The following is a 22352-nucleotide window of genomic DNA, read 5'->3' on the forward strand; positions in this document are numbered from 1 at the left end:
TTTCCAGATAAATATTCGTGAAATTACGCTGCTGATTCATTACTGTATATAAACCAACTGTCGATTCATTACTGTACGATATTTCCGGGAGTTTTCTCCATTCTTCAAGATAACTTCCGACCTCCACGCATGTACACCGATTCACCGAAGATTATCTCTATCCAACGTCGATCTTACACCCGTAACCCTGAGTCTGCCTAATACTGTAATTGTATCGGTGTGTCATGTTTATTTTTTATTTTTTACCTTTAGAATTCCTATGTGGTTACGAAAGACTCATGTGACGACTACCGGCTTATTGTCACGATCAGTTCGTGCGTAATCCAGTCACGTAAAATCACTTTATATTCTGGTTATCAACTTTGTTTACCTATTTAATTAGCACATAATTTGACGGAAAAAATTACGAACAATGCATTTACGGTACCGCATAAGAAAACGTTTTCCGTGGAGCAAAACCTATTATATGTATGTGTGTGTTTGAGATATTTTGTGAATTAATTAAATGTGACATGAATTTTTGTTCCCAAACAAGTCGACGTCTGTATGAAAAAATAATTTTTTTTCAAAGTTATGACGCAATATGACGTATGAGCAAAGAACAATGAGTTTCGTGGCATAAATTATTGTCTTTATTTTCTTCTAATTCACGGAATACACGAAAAAATGTTTGATGTATAGAATAATTCAAACAGAATCCCGCGTGGACGACAGGAATCGATCGATAAAGCAGACCTTCGTCGATGAATCCCGGTATTCGAGTGCTGCCATCTGTTATCATCACGGTATATCAACTTGCGACTCACTTCTCGAGCACAGCGAAAAGTATTGAGTCCGTGACGTCACAAAAGAGAAGAGACCGTGGAAGGAGGAGGAGTACTGCGGACGGTGCATCGAAAAATGTCTACTAATGACATTAATTTATTATCGTTGTGAATAGTCATGAACGGTGGGTGATCGTGGCGGTGTGAAAAGGGTTTGTTTACGTCTACGACGAGCCCGGCTTGATCTGTGACACGTGGCCGAGAATTTCGACTGTTCGAACCGTTTTGTTCATCCGTGCTTCAACGCAGATCTGAAGAGAAAAAAACGAAAAAAAGAAAGTAAAAAGAACCTACGAAACAAGAAACGATAAGAGAAAAGGTAAAAAAAAAAACCAACAAAAAACAAGTGAGTCGTGTTGTGTTGTTCACCACAGCTACCTGAAATCATCCAGCCGTTAGGTAAGTGTACACCCGTTGTTAACACGAAGTACACATAGGTTGTTATTTCAGCGGTATCATAAATCTTGGTAACGAGAATTGAAGGTAATACTCCCGTCTGTGGAATGAATTAACCTCTAAAATGACGTTAACCTAGAAATTGAGGTTATGTTTTCGAGTTGTAGCAAAGAACTAATTACGATGACGATCCTTCGACGCGCTTCGAAGATTATCTCATTTCGCGCATAACTTCTGTCAGTAGTAAACGCCCCATTTCTTTTACTTTGCAAAGTCGACGGTGGACTTTTTAACAATTAGATAAGATCGATACTGGTTTGGATCCAGACGACGAACATCCGTATGTGCATGACGAGCGGTAGGTTCTAACGTTACGATTTACTCGTTATAAATTTTATTTTTTGTATCTTTCCTCCACCTGTAGTAGCTAGGCACCTGTAAACCCGCAGTAAACAATCGGGTCCCGATGCGAATTTTGATACTGCAATCTTCGACGTTCGATGAGACAAGTTACTGAGTTTTGTATCGTAAAGTTCACCGAAACGAGGTTGTTGCATTTCCACGATCGGTGTTATGCACTCGGATACTAGGGGGTAGAAATTAAACAGTTTTATTGCTACATCGCGTGACGGAACTTTCAGTCGAGAACACGTCAAGTCTCTCCAAATGCACCCACCTACGTATATTTTAAAAAGTATATAGTAAAAACCCGAGTCGACGTTGTCCGGTGTGAGGTGGTTGAAAGAAGCCAAACCGTTTCGGTATCATTTTGCCTGGGAATAACTCGCCTCTTCATTTAGGGTAGAAAGCATATACGAGGACAACACGTGCTTCAAATTACGAATTGATAAACGATGCTCATAATATGCGTGTACACACGCACACGCGCTCAGCAATGGCATATACATATATTCTGAAATCGAAATTATAGGTTAGTTTCGAATGCGCGTTGCCCGTTCCTTGGGATCGCGAAAAGTCAGGGGCGCGCGCATTCTTATTTACACCAGGGTGGGGATGACGCAGTAGCGTAACTAAAAACTCAAATCTGGTATGTCCCGAGGATAAAACGCATCTTTTTATAAAGGGGTGTGATCAGAGCAGCGATGTCGTTCGATGAGAAAAAATTAAACCAAGCGATAACTGAATTGCCAAAACGACAGTACGGGTACTCCCTGCGTTACGTTTAAGCAACGCATTCCTACAAGATTTCTTTTTTCTTCGTCCCAAGCGACGTTTCGGATGAAACAAAAGAACGTCGCTGGAGTGAATTTCGGTGGAACCAACGCCTCCCAAATATTACTTTGTGGCGTACGGCCCTTCCGAACACCAAAAAGCACCGAGAGAAGCAGCAGCAGCCAGCAGTAGCTCCGTAGTTTTTGCTCCGCCCTCTTCGCATGAAAATGATTGTTCTGGCTCGCGGCAAGGCGGGGAGGGACTTCGGCCATTATTGACGTTTGAGTGACAGACTCCGCCGCCGCCGCCGCCGGTCTGTGAAAAATCGACGGCCATTGAAGCCTGCTCACAGGGAGGAGGGGTGTCGCTCTGACTGACAGATAGTAAACACCTAGTACGGGTTCCGTTGATTGAGCGATTGAGCTAAAAACACGTGGGTTCCGAAAATAATATCACGCGGCTTTTTTCCTCATGCGAAACTGGATCATCTTACATTCTGTGTTCTTACGTCAAGATACGGTTGTAACACTACCTACATGTGGATGTTTTTTTTTTTTCTTTCGCATTCATTTTTGTGATCACAATTGTGTACGACGCCCCACCTAATTCCGGTATAACGGCAGTGTAGTACGTACCTTCCTATTTTTATCGTCCTTAGTCAAAGTGAAAAAATAAATTAATACTAAATAATGACAGTGATAATCTTAGCGAAAGCGAGTTTCCGACCGGTTTGAAAACTTGAGTATCGAGAGACCCAGAAGGTTGTCCAACATGATTTTTCACCTTCAATAGCCGAGAGATCGAGGTTCGTAAATTTCTTTCCACTGTACTCTTGCTTTTTCAAGATTGTATTATTGAATTTAACTTAAATTTCTGTTCAATATTTCATACTTCGCACGTTAGGTATTACTTGTCTTTTTTCAATCCGACGATATCTTTATCGATTGGAGAACAATTAAATTTTACAAATAGTGAGATTATTGTGGTAGTATAAAAGAATAGTCACGATTACATTCCGAAGATTTATTTATGCACGATTACCTTATCGTCGAGGTAACGATAGTCGGGTACGTTGTAATATTAAATTACAGCGAACTTCTACAGCGTTGAAAGAAATGCTGACGTAAACGACACGTTCCTTTGCAGTCAAACAACAAATTGTTGTTTTCTTGTTCTTTTATTCTTTCACGTCGAGATGCACACGAGCATTTATCCATCACGCCCGCCATTTATTTCCATCGCTCAAGGCGGCAGCGCTCGTTATATTCCTAAAGACCACGAGTCGTCGCAACGTAATTATTGTAGCAGAGCCTCTTTCGACAGTGGTGAGCATAACGTTGTGGAACCACGTTAATTATAGTTTTTAAAATCCTTTTCCTGTTTCTCCAAAGACGCGTTTACAACCCGAACGTCGATCCTTCTTCTCTTCTAATCTGGCAAAAAATCAGGCATATATAGTTGCTTGTGAAATGTAAATTTAAATCGTCCAACGTGTTCTTCATTCGATAGTTAAAATTACCAACAACTTATCAGATGGCTTTTTTTTTCCGTAAAATGTCACCTGTAATTTTTCCTTGTTCAGTAATAATATTCACATACACGTTTACCTTGTACTCTATAAACGATCCAAATTGTCGGTTTTTTTCACATTCGAATTTGTGCACATTTGTATTAGGAATAATTCGGCAATGCGAATGCTAGATCATTAATTAAAATATCAAATTTTTACCCTGCTTAACTGTGTTATACATACCTATCATACCCGGAATTTTCGCAACGATGGCTTCCTCCGTAATTCGATTAACTATTCATAGTCCTGTTAGATCATACTTTCGTCTTTTATTTCTGCCTTATGAACTATATGCATGTATACGTTTTTTTTTTTCGGCACTTAGTAATAAAAGGTTATAGCGTGACGAATTTTTAAAAAATTAATTACTCTCAAGATACGTTGAAAGTTTGCCGACAGCACGTAATGCAGAATTTTTATTGCTCATCTCACGATCGTCATTCGCGTCTGGGTTCTTTATGATATGATCTATACAGAGGTACAATACCATTTAATAATTATTCCACGTATGTATTTCTCGCCTCTTATAACCTTTTGCTTCTTTTTCGTTGTTGGTTTTCTTCTTTTCACAGCTCTTTGTTTCTTGCAAGGTTTATTATTCCAATCGATAAGAAGAGTAGCTCGCTGCGGCCTTGATGAGAATATCCGGATCCCAGTGAAAAAAAAGTTGTAACAAAATTATATATATGAATAACAAAATGCTATAACAACCAAAAAAAAATATATATATAAGCAGGAAATTATCGATAATTTTCCTTGTACAGGGCATATTTTGTTAAATTCTGGTAACCGACCTATTCAACTGTAATTCAACTACAGTAGTAAAATATGCCCTGTAAAAGGAAATTTATCGATAATTTCCCGCTTTGTTTTTAGATATTTCCTTTACCTTACATTTTTTCGATTTTTACCCCTTTGCAAATATACATATAACCCCGGCTTTATCCAGCTGAGTTGGGAATTGTGGTTTCTTCTCTGGGGTTGCTCAGGAATTGCCTACCTTATACCCAAACTGAAGTGGTGTGTCCGCACGACCAACCCCTCCGCGTGTCGGGCACCCAATTTCTACATAATTTGACACGAAAAGTCAACGTCCCTGCCAGTCCGCGTTAAATCCTGGAATTAGGTAGTTGAAACCTGCTTACGTCGAAAGCCCCTTTTTTACCCTGGCTTATTGCTGTCGGAATTTGTCGAGAGGCTCATCTCTGAGGGGTTGTTTTAATAATTTTACATTTCTATCGTTATCACGTTGCAGTGTATAATGCCTTCTGTTATTGTTAAATTGACGTCGAATTAATTCAGTGGATATAAGTACATTATGTGTATATTATTATTAAACGTGAACTGACAGTTTTAAGCCTAGAAAATTATATGTCTATAAGAGTTTTGCATATTTTCTGTTTCAACCCCGATGGACCACTAATCAAGACTAATTTTTTTTCAATAAATGTGGTAAACAAATATTATGGTTCAACTCATGACGTTACGTGCACGTTACTATACATATACTGCATACATATGTATTCAACGAATTCGTATAACATCGGCAGTGAATTATTCGAGAGGTTTTGCGTATTAAAAGATCAAAAATGAATAAATAAAAAAAAATTTCAAAACCAAAAGCAATATTCATCTCCTCGGCGAAATATCCCGTAGCTATACACAAATTTCCTCCGCGTACAAGATCTCATTTTAGCCCCGATGTACGTATAAGTATAGGTACAGGTACAGGTATAGGTTATAGGCCGGGACGTAGGCAGAAGGTACAGGTGGAACAGTGTTACATATATATGTAAGGCAGATGAAAGGGGATGGGAATATTTTTGCGGCGTTTCCTGTGGGTTTTGTGCGGCCTAGAACATAGAGGATGAGAGGACCACTGTCAGCGATAATATTTTAAATGAAACCTTGGCTGCGGGCAAACCAACCCCGGGGGCGATAAATATCGGCTTTGTCGGAAAGATGCGCTCCGAAAGCGCCACTTGCAAGTAATGGCGCCTGTCCCCTTTCCTTTCGCCCTCCCTCCTTCGGTTCTCTCGGCGGCTCCAACACCCTTCGCCCGGCTTATACCGTAGTCTCTGTCTCTCCTCCTCCTTTTATTCCTCATCCTCTTTCTCATCCTCATCCTCCTTCCCCTGCTGGCTACGACTATAGAGAGACCCTCGCGCCGAGCTTTGCTCTTTTCAGCGTTCGACGCGCTTCTTCTTCTTTCTCTATATAGGGTATGTGGATACCCATGTATACATGTATGTATATGCATGGAGTGCTTGTGGATCTTTGCAAGAGTGTCGGGTGGGTACGGAAAGGAAACCTAGCAATGGGTACGAACTAACGCGATACGCGAACAATAAATTCGTACTCAAATCCCTGAGATTTTTCTTTCTTTATTTTTGCATTCGTTTACCTGCTGTACAATCTACTCGATTATCTGCGAGCTCTAAATTCTATTTGGTTATTGTTTCAGATGACATTTTTTTTCGCGTTATACACGACTATACGTTGTATTTTTGCACACAAAAAAATGGAAATAAATTGTGGAAAATATTCTGCTGCGATCAGAATTGCATCGGGTGGTGCAAAATGCGCGTTTGCGTGCTGTTTGAAATATATCAAACGTTTCTGATCTGGCTGTAGAGTTTGACGATCGATATGTACAGAGAAAGAGAAGAGAGAAAAAAAAAGAAACAACGACGCGATAGCAGACAAATCGTACTCTGTCATAATATTTAGGTACACGTATTACATACGTATCGTATTAATATCGATTATATGGGCGTACACGTGATTATACCACGCGTTGTAATTCTGCACAAAGCAACCAATGTAGGAGACACAAATCCATCAATATAGCGGATTTGCCGTTTGGTGTAACTTGTATACCCGCATTGTCAGAGGTTCTCGCTGTTTATGAGAAATAAGTGACTGTAATTCTTCTTACAATTGAAAAATATTTTCAACATTCCAAGGAGTTTAGTGTTTTACAAATTAAAACGTACGACTGCGGCAACGTTTGGATATTTATCACTTGTAGGTAAAATCTAGTATAGATCAAATATGAAAATATGGCAGACGTTGTTAAAAGTTTAAGAAACATCCAAGAGTACAGCGGACGGGGCGCACTTCCGGCGTTTCATAATATATTAGGCTTTTCTAGTTACGGGATGTTATATACACTTTGAGGTGTGTTTTTATAATCGGGGTGGGAGTTTTCACCGATGCTATAGAATTTGATTAAAAGTTTTCGCCGACTCCTCCATCTTTAATTAAGGCCGCCAGCAATTTTCCCGATGTCTCGGCCAAGGCGGACGTGGGGTGAAGGGAAGGATAAAGGAACGTTCGGTGAGAGGGGAGGGGGGTGAAAGGGCAGCTACGTATAATTTTATCAGTTGCTTTGTGTAAACACCACTCGCGACTCCGAATTGTAGCTATTTCATTCTGTTCTACCTTTATTGTACATACAACACCCACCACAGGCCTTGTGTCCCGCGCGTTCGTTATTCAACCATGCAGCTGTTAAAGTATCCCTTGTTTCAGGTTTCCAAACACGCGCCTCCGCGTTCACCCCGAATATCGCAATAATACATAAATATTTGTGTGCGCGCGTGTGTTCTAAGGAAAGAGGAATATATGTGCGTACATATATATATATATATATACATATATGTATATATATATCATTGTACGAGATTGCAGAGTAGGAAGGCAAAAAAAAATACTGCAACACGTGCTGATACCTAGACAATTTTGTTTTATTTGTTTATTTGTTTATTTACATAAATTATATTTATTTACTTTTTCCTTTCTCCTAAGAACATCTTCACATACGTTGTCGCCGTTGCGCAGTGTTTTATTTATTCATGCGGAGAATCGCGAGGGGCGGCAGGCACCACCGCCAAGGGTTTGGCGGTTCGAGAGCCGCCGGGTGAAGCTTCTAATGATGACATTTAAATGCAGTAGCGCGAGTCTCATGCTGCTCTCTCTGCTTGCCGGCCTGGCGACTTTCCTTCCTTCCTTCCTTCCTTCCTTCCTTCCTTCGTCCCTTCGTACGTTCGTTCGTTCGTTCGTCGTATTAAAACAAGATTCACACCGAGCAGGGCGTTACTTTACAGCACATAGAGAACCCGTTGCAGTAATTTTACTGTAGCATCCATTATTCTTATATAATTCCGTAATCCTCCTATATGTACACCTATATAAAAATGTGTTTTAAATGTCAATCATGTGCGGTAAAATTTGCGATATTTCGTGTAAGCTTTTTGACAACTCATACCTCGAATAATAATCCTTGGTGTGGATTAACCTTAAGCGAGAGCCGTCTGTACCGAGGGAATAATTTCCTTCGAGCTGTGCACGAATTACGTACTAACATCAGCGAACTGTACCGTAGACGCTGTACATTATATGTATCGTATATGGACCGCCCTGTTATAAACTTAAAATTAGCCCAGCATCGAAATCATCGTTTTTGCTGATAGACCTTTATTACTGGAATTTTTTTCAACGCTGTACATAAAACATTAAGGAAAAAGACGATGAAACTATATACATGAACTGGCAGTATAAAACTTGAACAAAATAAAAAATGTGTCGCCTCCTGTAGGAGCTTGCTAAATAACTATGCTTATTGCCATAAATTGGTGCCAAATAGTTTATAAAGTTTTATTATGTTTAATTACCTTGAAGACATGATAACAATAAAAAAGGTACTTTCGAATTGAGGTGTTATATTGTATCAAAGTATATTTGTATGAGTATTATTTCAGATGGCGTAGAGTTGGAAAGTTATAGAAACGTATTATCGAACTTACAATGAGTAGAAAAGATTGTGCATACTGAATGCCATGAAGAGTCTCTCGCAAAGTTTGTAATTTAGAAATATCTGTAGTACATATTTACGAACTGCTAAATCAGTAGTAATGGTACATTAGTATAAAATTTGAAGTACACGAAAGAATGATTCAAGTTTGAAGTGAAAGAAAATTGGTTACTGGAAATCACATTTACAAAGTTAAAAAGTAAACATAAAGGTGACCAGTTTCCTCTGTTTCCTTCTTGGAATAACCGTTGAAAACTGATAATGGTTTGATAATTTAGATTACATTTATTTGCTTACAGGTGAACCCTCGCTGTCAAATAACTTGTGAAAGAAGAGTTTTCTTCTTTTTTTTTTCGTTCGATATATAAAAGCGTATTAGGCCCGGAGGACCTGGGTGACAATGGCTAGTTTGAGAGTGGAACGATAGGATGCAAGAAGGTAGCACCGCAGTGGCGCTAGCAATGGTCACCCCTGGCTACGATCAGGACCCTGCAAGCGGGGTAGCTGACTATACGACACATCAAGACCAAGCTCAGTTTGAGGCAGACAAAAGGGCTGTCTATAAACATCCTCTATTCCCGTTATTAGCGTTACTCTTTGAAAGATGCGAGCAAGCAACGCAAAGCTCGGACAATTCAACATCAGAAAGTTTCAACATGGACATTCAGGCGTTTGTCCAACATCAAGAAAGAGACCGAAAACCATTCCTAATCAATGACCCAGAGATTGATGGTCTGGTAAGTATCATATGTGTAATATATTTCACTCAAAAGAATCGGATTTCTATCACAGCTGATGTAGAGCTGATCTCGGTGGACTAGCAACTCGATGTAAGTTCAAGACAATTGGCACTGACCAACTAAAATTAAATTATATTTTTTTTAACTTTAAATCGTCCAGTTTTTATAGGAATTTCGGAAAGTTTTTTAAATTTGAGCTCACGTTCACAAAAATATTTTATTCAAATTTGTGAACGACTTACATTAATGTCTACTTCAAATGAAACACTAGAGCACAGCTCATGTAGAGTTCCAGTGAAGTACTGCCCAAGCTCGTAATAATTGGAATAATAAATGAAAGGAATTAAATAACATCAGAATAAATAGTTAACAGTTGAACGACACTACTGAAATATTGCTGTTTTTGCAGATGATCAAGGCCATACAGGTGCTACGAATTCATCTTCTAGAATTGGAAAAAGTTCAGGAACTCTGCAAAGACTTTTGCAACAGGTACATAACGTGTCTAAAGGGCAAAATGCAGAGCGAGAATCTACTTCGCAGCGACTACAGTCATCAGGGACACGATATGGGCCCTTCGAGTGGCAGCAACGGAAGCAGCCCTCTACAGGTTAGTCGCATTCTCATTCGCAGGGATCCCTACCCTGTCCCGTTACCTAAGTAGATATCCTTATAGTATTAGAGGTGTGGGAGTATCATTGATGCTAGAATTTCGATGATAACTACAAGCAGAATTATAATAGTAATAGACATAATTCTTTTCTTAGTTTTATTATTTTTTGTAATATATGCTGCGGGAATTCGAGAGAGTTGTAACAAAAAATAAACAATATGTAATAATACGAAAGAATGGCTCGTCGAATAATTGGTAGAACTTATACTGTATAGATTCTTGGTAAATTTTCTCGATTTTCTACACATTATATGTTTCTATGGTTACACTGTGAAAACAAAGATTTTCAATTCTCACCAATTGATCCAATTTGTCGCATACCAGCCGATAGTTGGAACGATTCACATGAGTGATTTTATATTGGAAATACGGTACTTGCACACCTCTTGAAAGCGTAATAGTATCCCACCCCTGCTCTCTGACGGCTAGTTGCGACATATATTTGCCAGGTGCTGTCATCTACAGGCAATGATGTTGAGTCGGGAGCTAACGGACTCGGAGTGAGCGGGGGGGATCCACTGTTGGAGAGTAGCGCGGGTATTTTGGCGATTCACGGAGAGAGGGGTAACGACTGTCCCTCTTCCACGCGATCGTCATCCGCCACTCAACACTCAAACAGATCTAGCAGCCAAGACAACGATGATCCACCCTCGCCATCGATGGTCCATGGTAGCACTCCCCTTTCACAGATCGGGGCTCACCCTAATGCATCTGCAAATGACATGTATCTCGGTCAAGGTAAGCTTGTTTACGATTTTATTATTATTCAGTTATTAAAATTATTTTTTGCAGGAGAATTATGTTTGTTGATAATCATGTGTTCTCTACAATATTAAAATCATCTCAACAGTGTCTCGATATGTTGAATACAATGTATAAACAGTACACTATTGATTATTCTCGTTTGTAGAGGAATTTGACTCAGTAAATACTGGTGAAAGAATATACTTGGAAGAAGCTGGATATTGGGGACTTCTTCCGTTGCAACAACGTGAAAATCAGTATATTGATGTTGGTGATGCTAGTGACGAAAAGTATTTTGGTTCGAAGTTACCCGATTCTATTATTTATCGCTAACATCTTTTCTGCAGAGATACTTTTCGAAATGAAAACACCTCTCTAAAGCTTTCACTCGATATTCATGCTATTCATATGCTAGTTTTGTGATTTTTAACGCAATTTAGTCTACAACATAGTTTCAATTTCAGTGGAGAATCTTGAGATTTCATGAAGGTTTTGAATACCAATACAAAAAATAAGTTTTGGTTTTAGATTTCTGTTAAAGTTATGACTTGAACAAATGCATACTGTTCAGAAGAACATTTATTTCTGTTCTATTTCAAATAGTTAGTCTGCGGAATAATTACTCTTCACAGAAGCCTGTGGTCATTTTGAAATTTTGTGAACAAAAATGTATATTTCATCATTTCTAACTTTAAAAAAAAATATCTCACTAGGTACTGTCTTTTATTTTATTTAATTAGGCATTAACTTTGTTTGTGTTACTTTTTCCCAGTAGAATATGCTAGTGATGTAATGGTTGCTCAAGAACTGTAAATGAACGTCAGTTAGATATTACTGTTGCAGGCTCCCCATCTCCAGCACCGAGTGAAGACGAAGACGAAGGTTGTGGTACAACAACTTCCGGTCATAGTGGCGGTCACAGTAGCGCTAGGAAGGGAAGACAAAAACGAGGAGTCCTCCCTAAACAAGCCACCAGTATTATGCGGTCTTGGCTTTTCCAACACTTGGTTGTAAGTGTAGATACCCTTTCGTCAGTTTTGACGCTTGAAAATTGTTGCGTTAAAATAAAAATTTATTACAGCATCCATATCCAACGGAAGATGAAAAACGACAAATTGCAAGCCAAACGAACCTAACGCTTCTTCAAGTTAATAACTGGTTCATTAATGCCAGGCGACGAATTTTACAACCGATGTTAGATGGTGCAGGAGCAGAGGCGATACCTCGTGCTGGCAAGCGACATAAAGTTGCTAAGCACGTCGCACAGCAACAGCAACCACAAAGCCAACAACAACAGTCAGGCTGGCAGTCGGAAGATTCAGGGAGTGATTCAGGTACCAGCGATGGCGAAATTGATGTCGATAGAACTAAGGATGGCAATGATAGCGACGAAGACGATCTTCACTGACCTCTGTCCACTAAAAGAAACGTCGGCTCTCCGCGGTACCTTCACACCCAGTTGCTCACTACAGTATTAAGGCATTTGACGTTATATTTTGCTTTAACTGTCCGATACGTAATCATTCTCGCAAGTCGCGGACATGTAGGTCAAGTATATCAAGCTCTTCTATTATCATGAATCTTATATCGCATTTATTTGTTAATTGTTGATAACTGTTTGTGACTACACACTTGTGATCTTCGCACTTTATCTTTTTTTTTTTGCCCTGTTTATTACGAGTTACCGACAAATATAACTGAAGTTTAACTTTTCGTCGTAATAAATAAATATATAATTGCTCATTTGATTTTAGTTTTTATAATTTGGTCATTTGTAGTACTTTATTCCTTCATAAATGAGTGTGTAATATTGTGCCATCGAAGAGCATGGTAACTTGGTTACTTGTCGAGACAACCAGCTCTGCATCGTCGTCACGTAGCAAAGTGCTGTCCCTCCATGATAATAATAATAACTACTTAAATTAAAAATATATGAGTATATTTTTAAACTCTAAGTGTCGTCTCTGTGCATGTACCACAGCTTGCGGGCTGGTACTGCTGTACATAGTAATACATACTAAACTAAACCTATTACTAAGTAATAACGTTGAAACGATAAATATTAACAGTACATAACGAAAAAAATTTTAATATTACGCTGCATTAACGGAAGACATACGACGTGACGACACGCACATGCCACGCATAGATGATAGCCATACACTGTCTACATATGATAATTACCGTTGTAAATCGAATTACTTCTGATACGTTTTTTAATATGAATCAAATTGCGAACAAAAAATTATGATTTGTATTAATTCGACATCGACATATTTGCACGTCAATAATCTTGATTCTTACTACATTTCTATTCAATTTCCCGATCAAATTAATCTTACGAAGCAGTTGACAATGGCAATACATCAGGATAATTTATTCTATGAGGTATATTTTGTGATAATTGTCAAGGTGCCACGTGTTGAATTTCTTCCTCTATGTAACGTTATTAAATGACGAATAGAACTTATGTTTACGACGTGCGAAATAAAGGTGTTGATGAACATTTTCTTAAATTTTATACCTATTATACTATAGAATGAAAAATATATATATATATATACATAATAAAACCAGCTTGTAAATGTACTTACATAACTCGAACGCCATCATCAGTTGCAGACAGCATGTAACATGGTATAGCTTGGTATAAGGTTTACCGAATAATGTTGCATTGATGAAAATTTACATGCGTGCAATAATTATGTCCCAATTTAGAAATCTGTTAATTCGGATCGTGCAGTAAATCTCGTACAAGGCTATATTTATATCTTATATGATCTTTGACATTAAGAAAAATATTAGGATAAGAGGTAGGTTTTAAGGCTGAACCACGTATACGTATGTGCTGCGGCACCAGACAACTGTGATAGCTCGGTGGGCGGTGCCCAGCCTCCTACTTCATACTTGTATACTGAATGAATACTAATGAATAGTGAATACTTGAAATTAAGAATTATATATATATAGATATATATAATAATATAAATATAATAATTATATATATATATATATATAAAATATTATAAAATTATATATATATATAAAATATTATAAAATTATATATATATATATATATATATATATATATATATATATATATATATGGTACATATGGTTCGGACATATGCAAAAAAAAATTGATCAAATTTATATTTGATTATATAATAATACGTGATTGTCTCATCCCACGACACATATTGCATAGAATAAAAATTTCTAAAACAACCTGTATTGTGTATGTACGGACCTTCAGGCTGGACTTATCAGGTTATTCACACGCAACGCGTAATTTTCACATTGGATTTTCACAGCACTTATGATCAATCTAAGGATGATATATGACATAACAATTTTACAGAATTCATTTTATTATAAATCACACATATGTACTGCCAAACGTGTTTTCTTAATTTCACTTGTCTGTCATTATCTCCATGTCTTGAGAGTGTTACATGCGTTTCTATTATTACGGCAAATAATTGTAACAATAACACTGCGTAGACATTTATGCGAGTGTGCATAACTTTTTTTCGTTACATGAAGTTATTATCAGCAGTCTTCTTTTTGTTTCAAGTTGTGTACATTCTTGAACACTTAGTTTACTGGTTGCTCGCTCACTATAAATGTTATCAAGTGATAAATTTTTGTTACAAAGATATGTATCATTCTCTAATTGTTGAGAAAAGTGTTATCTTGGGAAAAATAGTTTCAATTGTAGTTTTTTTTTCGGTATGACAATTCAAATTACTTTCCATATTTTGATGCGAATCTGATAAATTTGAAACCACTCCCTGCTGAGTTGAAAATGAAGATTACAATGTACACACAGGAAGTAAGAGTAAACATGAAATGCATACAGTCAAAAAAAATATTGCATACTGGTGAAATCAAAAAAATGAATTTCTCTTTTCCTCTCTCTTTTTCTCTCGTGTACATCTACGACCTATTAATTAAGTTTATTGATAATAAATGCCATCACGCTTGCAAAAATCCCCCATATTTTTTACAATATCATCTTACATCTTGTACAGTTATATTTACATCTTATATCTACAAAAAGCTTGATCAATTAAAATTATTATATACCGAAAAGTGACTTGACAAAGAACAAATAACTTTATTTTCCTGAAATTTTGAAGTTGCCTTCGATTTTATCCATCGTGTTTGTTTATGATTGTGAAGGAAACTGGTGCAGTCCCCAAAATGTGAAGGTAAATAATTTTCTAGTTATATGAATCATAATATTGAGTATAATATTGTGAAAATTTTGTTTACATCAGGAATACTGGCATCCGACTCCTCCATCTTTATGACAAGCTATGTTACTTGTTATCACTTTCTGTGCTCCAAGTATATTACATATAGCTTCGTGTAAATACTAGTATCTGCATAATGATTTTTTTCAAAAAAGTATTATACGCTCTCGATAGAAATAAATATCTGACAGTCCCCATCTTTTCAATGTACATGTTTAGTTTGAAAATTTTTGAGTTCATCTGTTTTCCATTAAAGCCCATAGAATAATTCTTTATCAACGTATTATCCACATTGAGAAGTAACATACAAATAGTTGTAGAGCATATAATTACCAGAAGCAGAGAATGGTTGAGAAAATAATCCAGCTGCACCAAACAATTGATAGTTGAAGAAGATTGATGATGTGTTTGGTTCCCTGTCCAGTTATATTGACGGGTAAACATTTTTCAAATCATAAAATTTCAAAGTGTTCTCACCCCATCATATGATCTGAATCAAAGAAATTCGTAGTCACGTAGAAATAATGCTGTGATTATCAAATTTAGTACCTTTGTGTTAGCAGTATGTTAGTCTCGCTGTGTAACAAAATCCTTGAGCAAAAAGCAACTTAATCTAAAATGTAAAAACTGGGTGATGCCATGATTTTATTACTGAGAGCCTTTTACAGTTGTGCGAAGCCAATATTATAGTGGTTTTTGGATAATACAGAAAGAATAAAAAAATGTTTAAGCTTTTTTGCAATTTTCTCATATTGGGCATTCTGTGATTGTTTCAACTTATATTGGTCAAGATTAATGCAGTATATGTTGTTGAACAGTAATGTCCAATAGTAATGATTTTTCAGAAAAAAGTGTAGAAAACTTGAAATGAGAAAATTACATATATGAGTAGCGACTTAGCCACCAACGTAACATAGCAATAGTATTAGACAAACAAAATGACAGATTCACTCATTTTCATCTTAAGGTTCAGCTGTAGTGACCACCCTTTCATGCTTGATTTTTAGGTCAACTTCGCTCAGCTGCTATTGATACAGGAAGGTTAACAAAAACACAACGGTTATGCGGCTGAAAGATACTATTTTCATCTTTATTTCAAGCTTTAAAATTTGCAAATTGGTCCCTTACTATTCAATTCCCCTCATTTTACTCGAAGTGACTTTATTCAACACTTTTCATAAGTGAAAAGTTGCGAACGAAAGACGTGACAAAATTTGATTAATTCATGTTTTTCGTAATTCTTCTTGAGTTCTAACATGTCCTGAGTGAAATATGCTTAGTTAAACAATTATGGGCCATTTTTTTTCGAGTTTCGAAACTTAAAGTGGAGACAAAACTAGAATCTTAGCCGTGTAATGGTTCGTTAATTTCGAACCTTTCCATATCCGTAACAGCTGTTTAAAGTCAAGTTAAAAATCAAGCACGAAACAGTGACCACCGCCTTAAGCTATGTGTAACTGTTTAGCTAACAAGTTCTCATTTTTCTCTTTCCCTTCTAGCTTTCCTAAACAATATTCTACAACTCTTCTAATATTGAGATTTTTTGCTCACCTAATGACAACTGTATTGCTAGTACTGCAATTTGTTATTCTACCACTGCAGATAAATTATTAGAACACATAAAGTGTGATACTGCACATTTGTCGTTTTAAGTTGAATACTCGTTTTAGACGTAAAAATCAGTCAAGATTTTAATTAATATGGGACATACACTTCTGATGAACGTAATTACAATCAAATTAATTCACAATTAATAATATTACATATTACAATGTTATGCACTGCTCAATTCCATTTTTAACTGTATGCATTAGTTTATATCATAAGTAGAGAGAGCATAAAAAAATAAAAATGGCGAGGTTCACTTTCATTGAGGTGAACGCGCGCTAATCCTTTAGGTATAATAAATAAAATGTTAGATCCTTAGCGTTTGCAGTGATAAGTTATTGTTGCATAATACTTAGCCGACAGAGTAAAGGCCAAAGTATTGAATGTCCTTAAAACAGCTGCATATTTACAAAAGAATTGGTGGACCCTAAATAATGAAAATTTCAAATAATTTGTCCGAGGGCGTAACCACACACATTTTGAATTCAAAGACTAGTTACTGGAACATTACGTTCTTCTCGACGCAAATCTAGCCTGGTCATTGTCATGTGGTTCGCGGCGTATCCCTAGCAATCCGCAGTTCCGCTGAAATAATTTAAGTCTATTGAAATCTAAATTATGCTAATTGGGGCCTAGATTTAATGACAAATTAATATTTATTGCTACTAGGTGACATGTGGATAAAAACACTGAAAAGCCACAAACGCCAATTTTCATGAAGCCACAATAATTTATGCTACTTTTCTGATGAGTTAATTATTTGCATTGACACACATTCAAATAGTACAAACATGGATATCAAATATTTGTCTGGAAAGTCATCTACCTTAGCCGATACTGGGTTTACATTTCAGAATGGATTGGCAACAAATATATTAGAAAGTCTGCTCTAACACAAAAAATGAATATTACTCATAATGCAGCGAAATAGGTATGTACATGCATTGAACTTTTTGTAACTTTTTGCTGAGATCGTTATTGTCAGACACATTACTACGTGCAGATTACGGTGTGTCAAATAAAATTTTTTTTTTTTATGGAAACAGGTTCGACAATTTCATTTAAGTATAAAAATACACCTGTTAAAATTTGAGCTCGTAATATTAACATTCGGGGAAAGGTTCGGTGCACTTGCTAGCTATGAGAAATACCAGTCCGACAGGGTTCATGATTTTTTGTTTCATTTTCATTTGCAATGAATCCTCTATGATGGCAAAAAAAAAAAAAAAAAAATGATGACCATTTCACAAATTCTATCTTTTGACTCAATGAAGATATCATCAAACCCATGCGTAATTTTCTAGATGATAAATTCTCATATGCATAAAAAAATTGGGAGCGCTAAGCAATAATCACCGGCCACGGCGTTTTGAATTTACCGTGCAAAATTTGGTATTTGACAGTAAAAAAATCTTTCGTGGTCACACCGAGTTATAAATCTATTTTCATACACAATTTTGCATGAAAAAAAAGTATGCAACATTTTTGGTGAATTATTTATAATTCGTTTACTTTATAGATATATTTCATCGAAAACCACTCTTCAAGGGACAGCAAGAATTATCGGATTTCTCGTGAATTAAAAAAAATGAAATTCAAAGAAGATATTGGGATAAGTATTTTATAAGAGTTACAGACAATTATTTGCTGAAAATTGAATGCTCTACAAAAAAGGTCTGTTATCATTTTACGATAAATGTACTCTTTCTGAAAAAGTTATATGAGGTTAAAAATTATTTGAGGACCTTAAATAACTTTTGAAAGAGTAGATTTATCATAAAATGGCAAGACCTTTTTTGTACAGCGTTCAATTCCCTAGAAAAATATGTATGTGAATTTTATGTATGATACATCGTTAGCTAGTTATAAAAATCAGAAGGAGCAAAGACCATTTTCTCCCATATTATTCTTATGAAAAATAGAAAAGTATGTTGTGCAATCTTTTAATGTTAATATTGAGAGCTCAAATTTTAACAGGCGTAATTTTACACCAAAATGAAACTTTTGAACCTGTGTTCAGAATTTTTTTTTTTTCGACACCCTAGTATAGATATTATGCTTTAGGAATGTGATAGGCAAAGTATGAGACAATAAACGCTTTGTAATTTCCCGCTTTGCCCACAGAACCATGAAGAGACAAAGTTACAATGAGTCCATCATAATTGATACATAATGTGATGAATCTGAGGTGTAAACCCATTTCAAAGCGCAAGTGCATGGCAAATTCAATAATAATAATTCAAATCGATAAGCATTTCAATAGCACATATATAACTCCAAATAAATACGTTTTAATTGATTCTTGTAATGCGTAAAAGTATACCTACGTATAGACTCATTCAATGATTAGTCGTAGTTTTCAACTTACATCTGATTGAAAAGAAGATCAGCACGGAACTGGATAAACCAGACTATGATAAACGAAGCAATTGCAACTAAACTTCCAAGGATCACGTTCAAACGTTCTGCTGCCACAGAGGGCTTCAGAAACATCTTCATGCTTAGTACCTGCCACACGGATTCTGTCCATGTAGAATAATATCCGGATTTCATATCATATCCTACAAATATTGAAGTAGAAACATTAAAGATATAGACTTTATAAATTCTTAGATCATTGGTTTCATTGGTATTTCCACTTCAAGACATACATGGCCAGGAAAATTCATGTTAACATTACCATCTATTAGGAAAGCTGGGCTTGTTGCAAAGCTGTAATTGACTGCGGATCTGATGCACGTCCCTTGGAAATTAAGCCCTGCCATCCAAAGGGATTGGTTTTCATAGCACATACTGGAATTATATTCAGCCAGTGTTGTACCTGTCAATAAGGCCAACAGCTGTCCAGTATAAGTTGTCACATAATTTAGCGATCTGTTAACGCCAACATACAGTGGCAGGACTTGATCCGGCAATTGGTGACCAGGAGCAGAAGCTGACTTGAATAAAGAACAGTTAGCGCTTTCCAGGTAACAAGAAAGCATTTTTGAAATGAGGTTCTCGATATTTCCAGAACCATTACTAGATGTATTTGTCCCAGTAACAATGATAAATAACTGATTAGCAAGCTCTAGTGCAATTTTATCTAGGCTTTTAGCAAGACCAGATTCAGAGCTGAAATTAAAAACAATTACCAATGAGTTCGCAGCATTAGAATACAGACAGAAGAGAATATTTATCTAAATAATAATATTCATACCTCGTGAAATTGACACTTTCTGCATCATCCAGAATACTGTGATAATACTTGTTTGTAAAATTTACCCCATGGCTTGCAATTACTGTTGCACTAATAGTAGAGCTTTCAGCCAGGAAACTTTGGATTGACGCAGGTGGTACGCTGTCTTTTAAAACTTTTGCAGATAACTTGGGGATCAATGCAGTTATTAGTGAATCGTTTTCATAATTGCTGGAATGCAGATAGATATCTCCTTCCCCAAGCTGGCCTAGCTCAACAACTGTGCGAATTTGATCAAACATTAAAGTTTTCTCTCCCAATGAATGGAAACTGCCGTTTTTTAAGTCGAACACAAATCGACTAGACCCTATGTAGTCAAACGCTTCACCATTGAACAGTGAAAATACAACGTTCGTTTCTGGAAAGCAGATATTTAAATCGTTCATATTTATCAAATGGTTTGTACTTTTCAATTTCGTACTCACTTCCGACCGTTGGATTCATATTATGCAAATAGTGTGCCGTAGCGATGAGTGTAACTAATCCTGTGATTGCGCTATTAGCGCCTGGTGCCAGTGTGTCAAATAGAGTTGAAGCATCCAAGCGTGCTGTTACAAGGATCACAGATTCTGTTTGATTGTCCAGTGCTGCTAATGGCCAATATATATTTCTGTCACCCAGAGGGTCACAGTATAGCGGTGGATTAAAGTTCAATCTTGGAATGCTTCGTCGTATACAAGTTTCCGAATCCACAGCAGAGAACATAAATGATTTCATTTCCAAGGCACAGAGTGATCGTTGGCTTTGGCTATCACGATCATGGGCATTGAAGGTAGTGAAACAAGTCTTGACATCATTCAATTGACTTTGATTCTGCAGAGTAAGACAAGCTTAAAATTTTTGCAGTAATTGGTGCTAACCAAAATGCACCGAGGATGTAATTCAAATTCTATGCCTACCTTTAAATAAAACATTGGGAATGGCCAGTCTTCCATGAGCAATGCAGATCCCCAGGGATTCCAAGGTTTCTCGGTATCGCACTGTTTGAATCCTGCGTATCTATTGGGACAGGTGTCATCGGGGGAGTAATGTGAGGGTCGTTCTATACTAGAATTATATGTCAGCAGAATTCCATTTATATTTTCTGTGTTCCGTAACCGAATTAAAGTATCTCTGGTGAACATTGAAAATGGTACAACAGCTGTATATGGTCCAGCATTGCCATTTTTTTCCAACCACACGAGCTCGGCCTCATCCTCGATTATATGAATAACGCCGACACTGCCTGATCGACTTGCTGCAAACCAATTTGGTAATTTTCTAGTCATTTTTTCCATATCTTCTACATTCGTATTAATGGTCAGAAACTTATAACTGACTTTTAATAACACGTTTTATACTCACATGAACAACCAAATTGGTTAGTACCATTGTGGCGACGAAAACAAGCTGCAACACCTTCTAAAGGCTTGTATATCATGTCTTTGATCCTCTCAGTGCAAGCTGAAATGAGAAAAATGTTTTGTCGTGGTTCAAATCAGGACAAACATGACTAAGTGTGATGATAAGCTCTATGGTATGTGACAGTCTTACCGGCATTTATGAGAATAAATAATAGAATGCATCCTCGGGATATAGGCGCTGCCATTTTTCCTTTTTATTTTTGGTTTTCCTGAATATCGTCTGTGTTGAATTAATCTGTAAAAATATTTTTAATATGATCGTCTGAAATCTCTTGAATCAGTTTGACATTTTAACGTGACACACGATGGCCGATCCTTACGAGTACTGCTTGACGTAGAAGCACTGTAGTGTGAATATTTATTAGCACTTTGGCTGATTAATTTCGGTAATTTACGGATCGTGCTGAATATTCCGTGATCCTATTACAAAAAAAGGGGATCCGTACAGCGGCAAATAGTGAACGATATTGATGTGAATAGCATTTTTGCCTGATTTTTGCACATAACAAGATGCAATCACGAACCACGAAAAGTCCCTAGAAACGTTGGTTTCCAGCAGCCCCATGACACTCACCACTGCTCGTATACTAAAAAATTATACCCGTTTTGTCCCCGTTTGTTAGTTCCTCTACGTGGCGCTAGTAGACTTCTGACACGCTCGCTGCCCTCGCTGTCCGCGCGCGAGCTTGTCAGACAACTACTAGCGCCACTAGTGGTGGAGATTGGCGGCAGAATTGTGGGACATTTTGCGAATTACTTTTAGCAGCGTGTGTCAGGGCACCATGTGTCAGGGGGCTGGTTTCGCGCGGTCAGAGAGGGCACCGAGCGTGTCAGAAGTCTATTACTAGCGCCACGTAGAGGAACTAAAAAACGGGGACAAGAAGCGTACAATTTTTCAGTATACGAGC

At 37.0% G+C, this 22352-nt stretch overlaps 2 protein-coding genes and 1 long non-coding RNA gene across 9 annotated transcripts; 1 reads left to right on the top strand and 2 right to left on the bottom strand.

Moving 5' to 3' along the window:
* The first annotated feature begins 842 nt into the window (after positions 1–842).
* LOC107217686 (homeobox protein PKNOX2) lies at positions 843–12564 on the top strand. Of its 3 annotated transcripts, none has more exons than XM_015655314.2 (6): positions 843–1223; positions 9079–9516; positions 9929–10129; positions 10642–10930; positions 11780–11946; positions 12018–12564. In XM_015655314.2, the coding sequence occupies exons 2-6, from the start codon at positions 9208–9210 to the stop codon at positions 12342–12344; spliced, it is 1293 nt and encodes a 430-aa protein (XP_015510800.1). In that variant the 5' UTR covers positions 843–1223; positions 9079–9207; the 3' UTR covers positions 12345–12564. The 3 variants fall into 3 exon arrangements, with proteins under 3 accessions (XP_015510800.1, XP_015510798.1, XP_015510799.1); XM_015655312.2 differs by having other exon boundaries at positions 11765–11946; positions 12018–12563; XM_015655313.2 differs by lacking the exon at positions 843–1223 and adding an exon at positions 2482–3198 and having other exon boundaries at positions 11765–11946; positions 12018–12563.
* LOC124294207 lies at positions 8014–11829 on the bottom strand. Its single transcript, XR_006904146.1, has 4 exons — positions 11699–11829; positions 10490–10903; positions 8234–8385; positions 8014–8152 (listed from the first exon to the last, which is right to left on the bottom strand). It is a non-coding gene; the product is annotated as an uncharacterized LOC124294207 (long non-coding RNA).
* Positions 12565–13162: 598 nt separating the features above from the next.
* On the bottom strand, positions 13163–21999 carry LOC107217663 (nicastrin). Of its 5 annotated transcripts, none has more exons than XR_006904144.1 (10): positions 21765–21998; positions 21575–21679; positions 21386–21484; positions 20941–21278; positions 20467–20854; positions 20003–20399; positions 19484–19917; positions 19172–19364; positions 15529–15685; positions 13163–15324 (listed from the first exon to the last, which is right to left on the bottom strand). XR_006904144.1 is itself a non-coding variant. In XM_046738818.1 (9 exons), exons 2-9 carry the CDS (start codon positions 21627–21629, stop codon positions 15658–15660), a joined length of 1932 nt encoding a protein of 643 aa, XP_046594774.1. In that variant the 5' UTR covers positions 21630–21679; positions 21765–21998; the 3' UTR covers positions 13163–15657. The 5 variants fall into 5 exon arrangements, 3 of the variants coding, with proteins under 3 accessions (XP_046594774.1, XP_046594775.1, XP_046594773.1); XR_006904145.1 differs by having other exon boundaries at positions 14290–14556; XM_046738818.1 differs by having other exon boundaries at positions 13163–15685.
* Positions 22000–22352: the final 353 nt, after the last annotated feature.

The sequence above is a fragment of the Neodiprion lecontei genome, chromosome 4, assembly GCF_021901455.1.
Source record: "Neodiprion lecontei isolate iyNeoLeco1 chromosome 4, iyNeoLeco1.1, whole genome shotgun sequence".
NCBI classification, from domain to species: Eukaryota; Metazoa; Arthropoda; class Insecta; order Hymenoptera; family Diprionidae; genus Neodiprion; species Neodiprion lecontei.

What these genes read in the sequence shown, in the direction of transcription:
- LOC107217663 (XM_046738817.1), bottom strand. Translation starts at nt 21,629, where the DNA reads ATGGCAGCGCCTATATCCCGAGGATGCATTCTATTATTTATTCTCATA. An exon ending in TCCCAATGTTTTATTTAAAG is followed by an intron (nt 20,855 to 20,940) that starts GTAGGCATAGAA and finishes CTTACTCTGCAG; the next exon opens with AATCAAAGTCAATTGAATGA. An exon ending in TATGAATCCAACGGTCGGAA is followed by an intron (nt 20,400 to 20,466) that starts GTGAGTACGAAA and finishes TCTGCTTTCCAG; the next exon opens with AAACGAACGTTGTATTTTCA.
- LOC107217686 (XM_015655312.2), top strand. Translation starts at nt 9,208, where the DNA reads ATGCAAGAAGGTAGCACCGCAGTGGCGCTAGCAATGGTCACCCCTGGC. An exon ending in TGACATGTATCTCGGTCAAG is followed by an intron (nt 10,931 to 11,764) that starts GTAAGCTTGTTT and finishes AACGTCAGTTAG; the next exon opens with ATATTACTGTTGCAGGCTCC. An exon ending in GGCTTTTCCAACACTTGGTT is followed by an intron (nt 11,947 to 12,017) that starts GTAAGTGTAGAT and finishes AATTTATTACAG; the next exon opens with CATCCATATCCAACGGAAGA.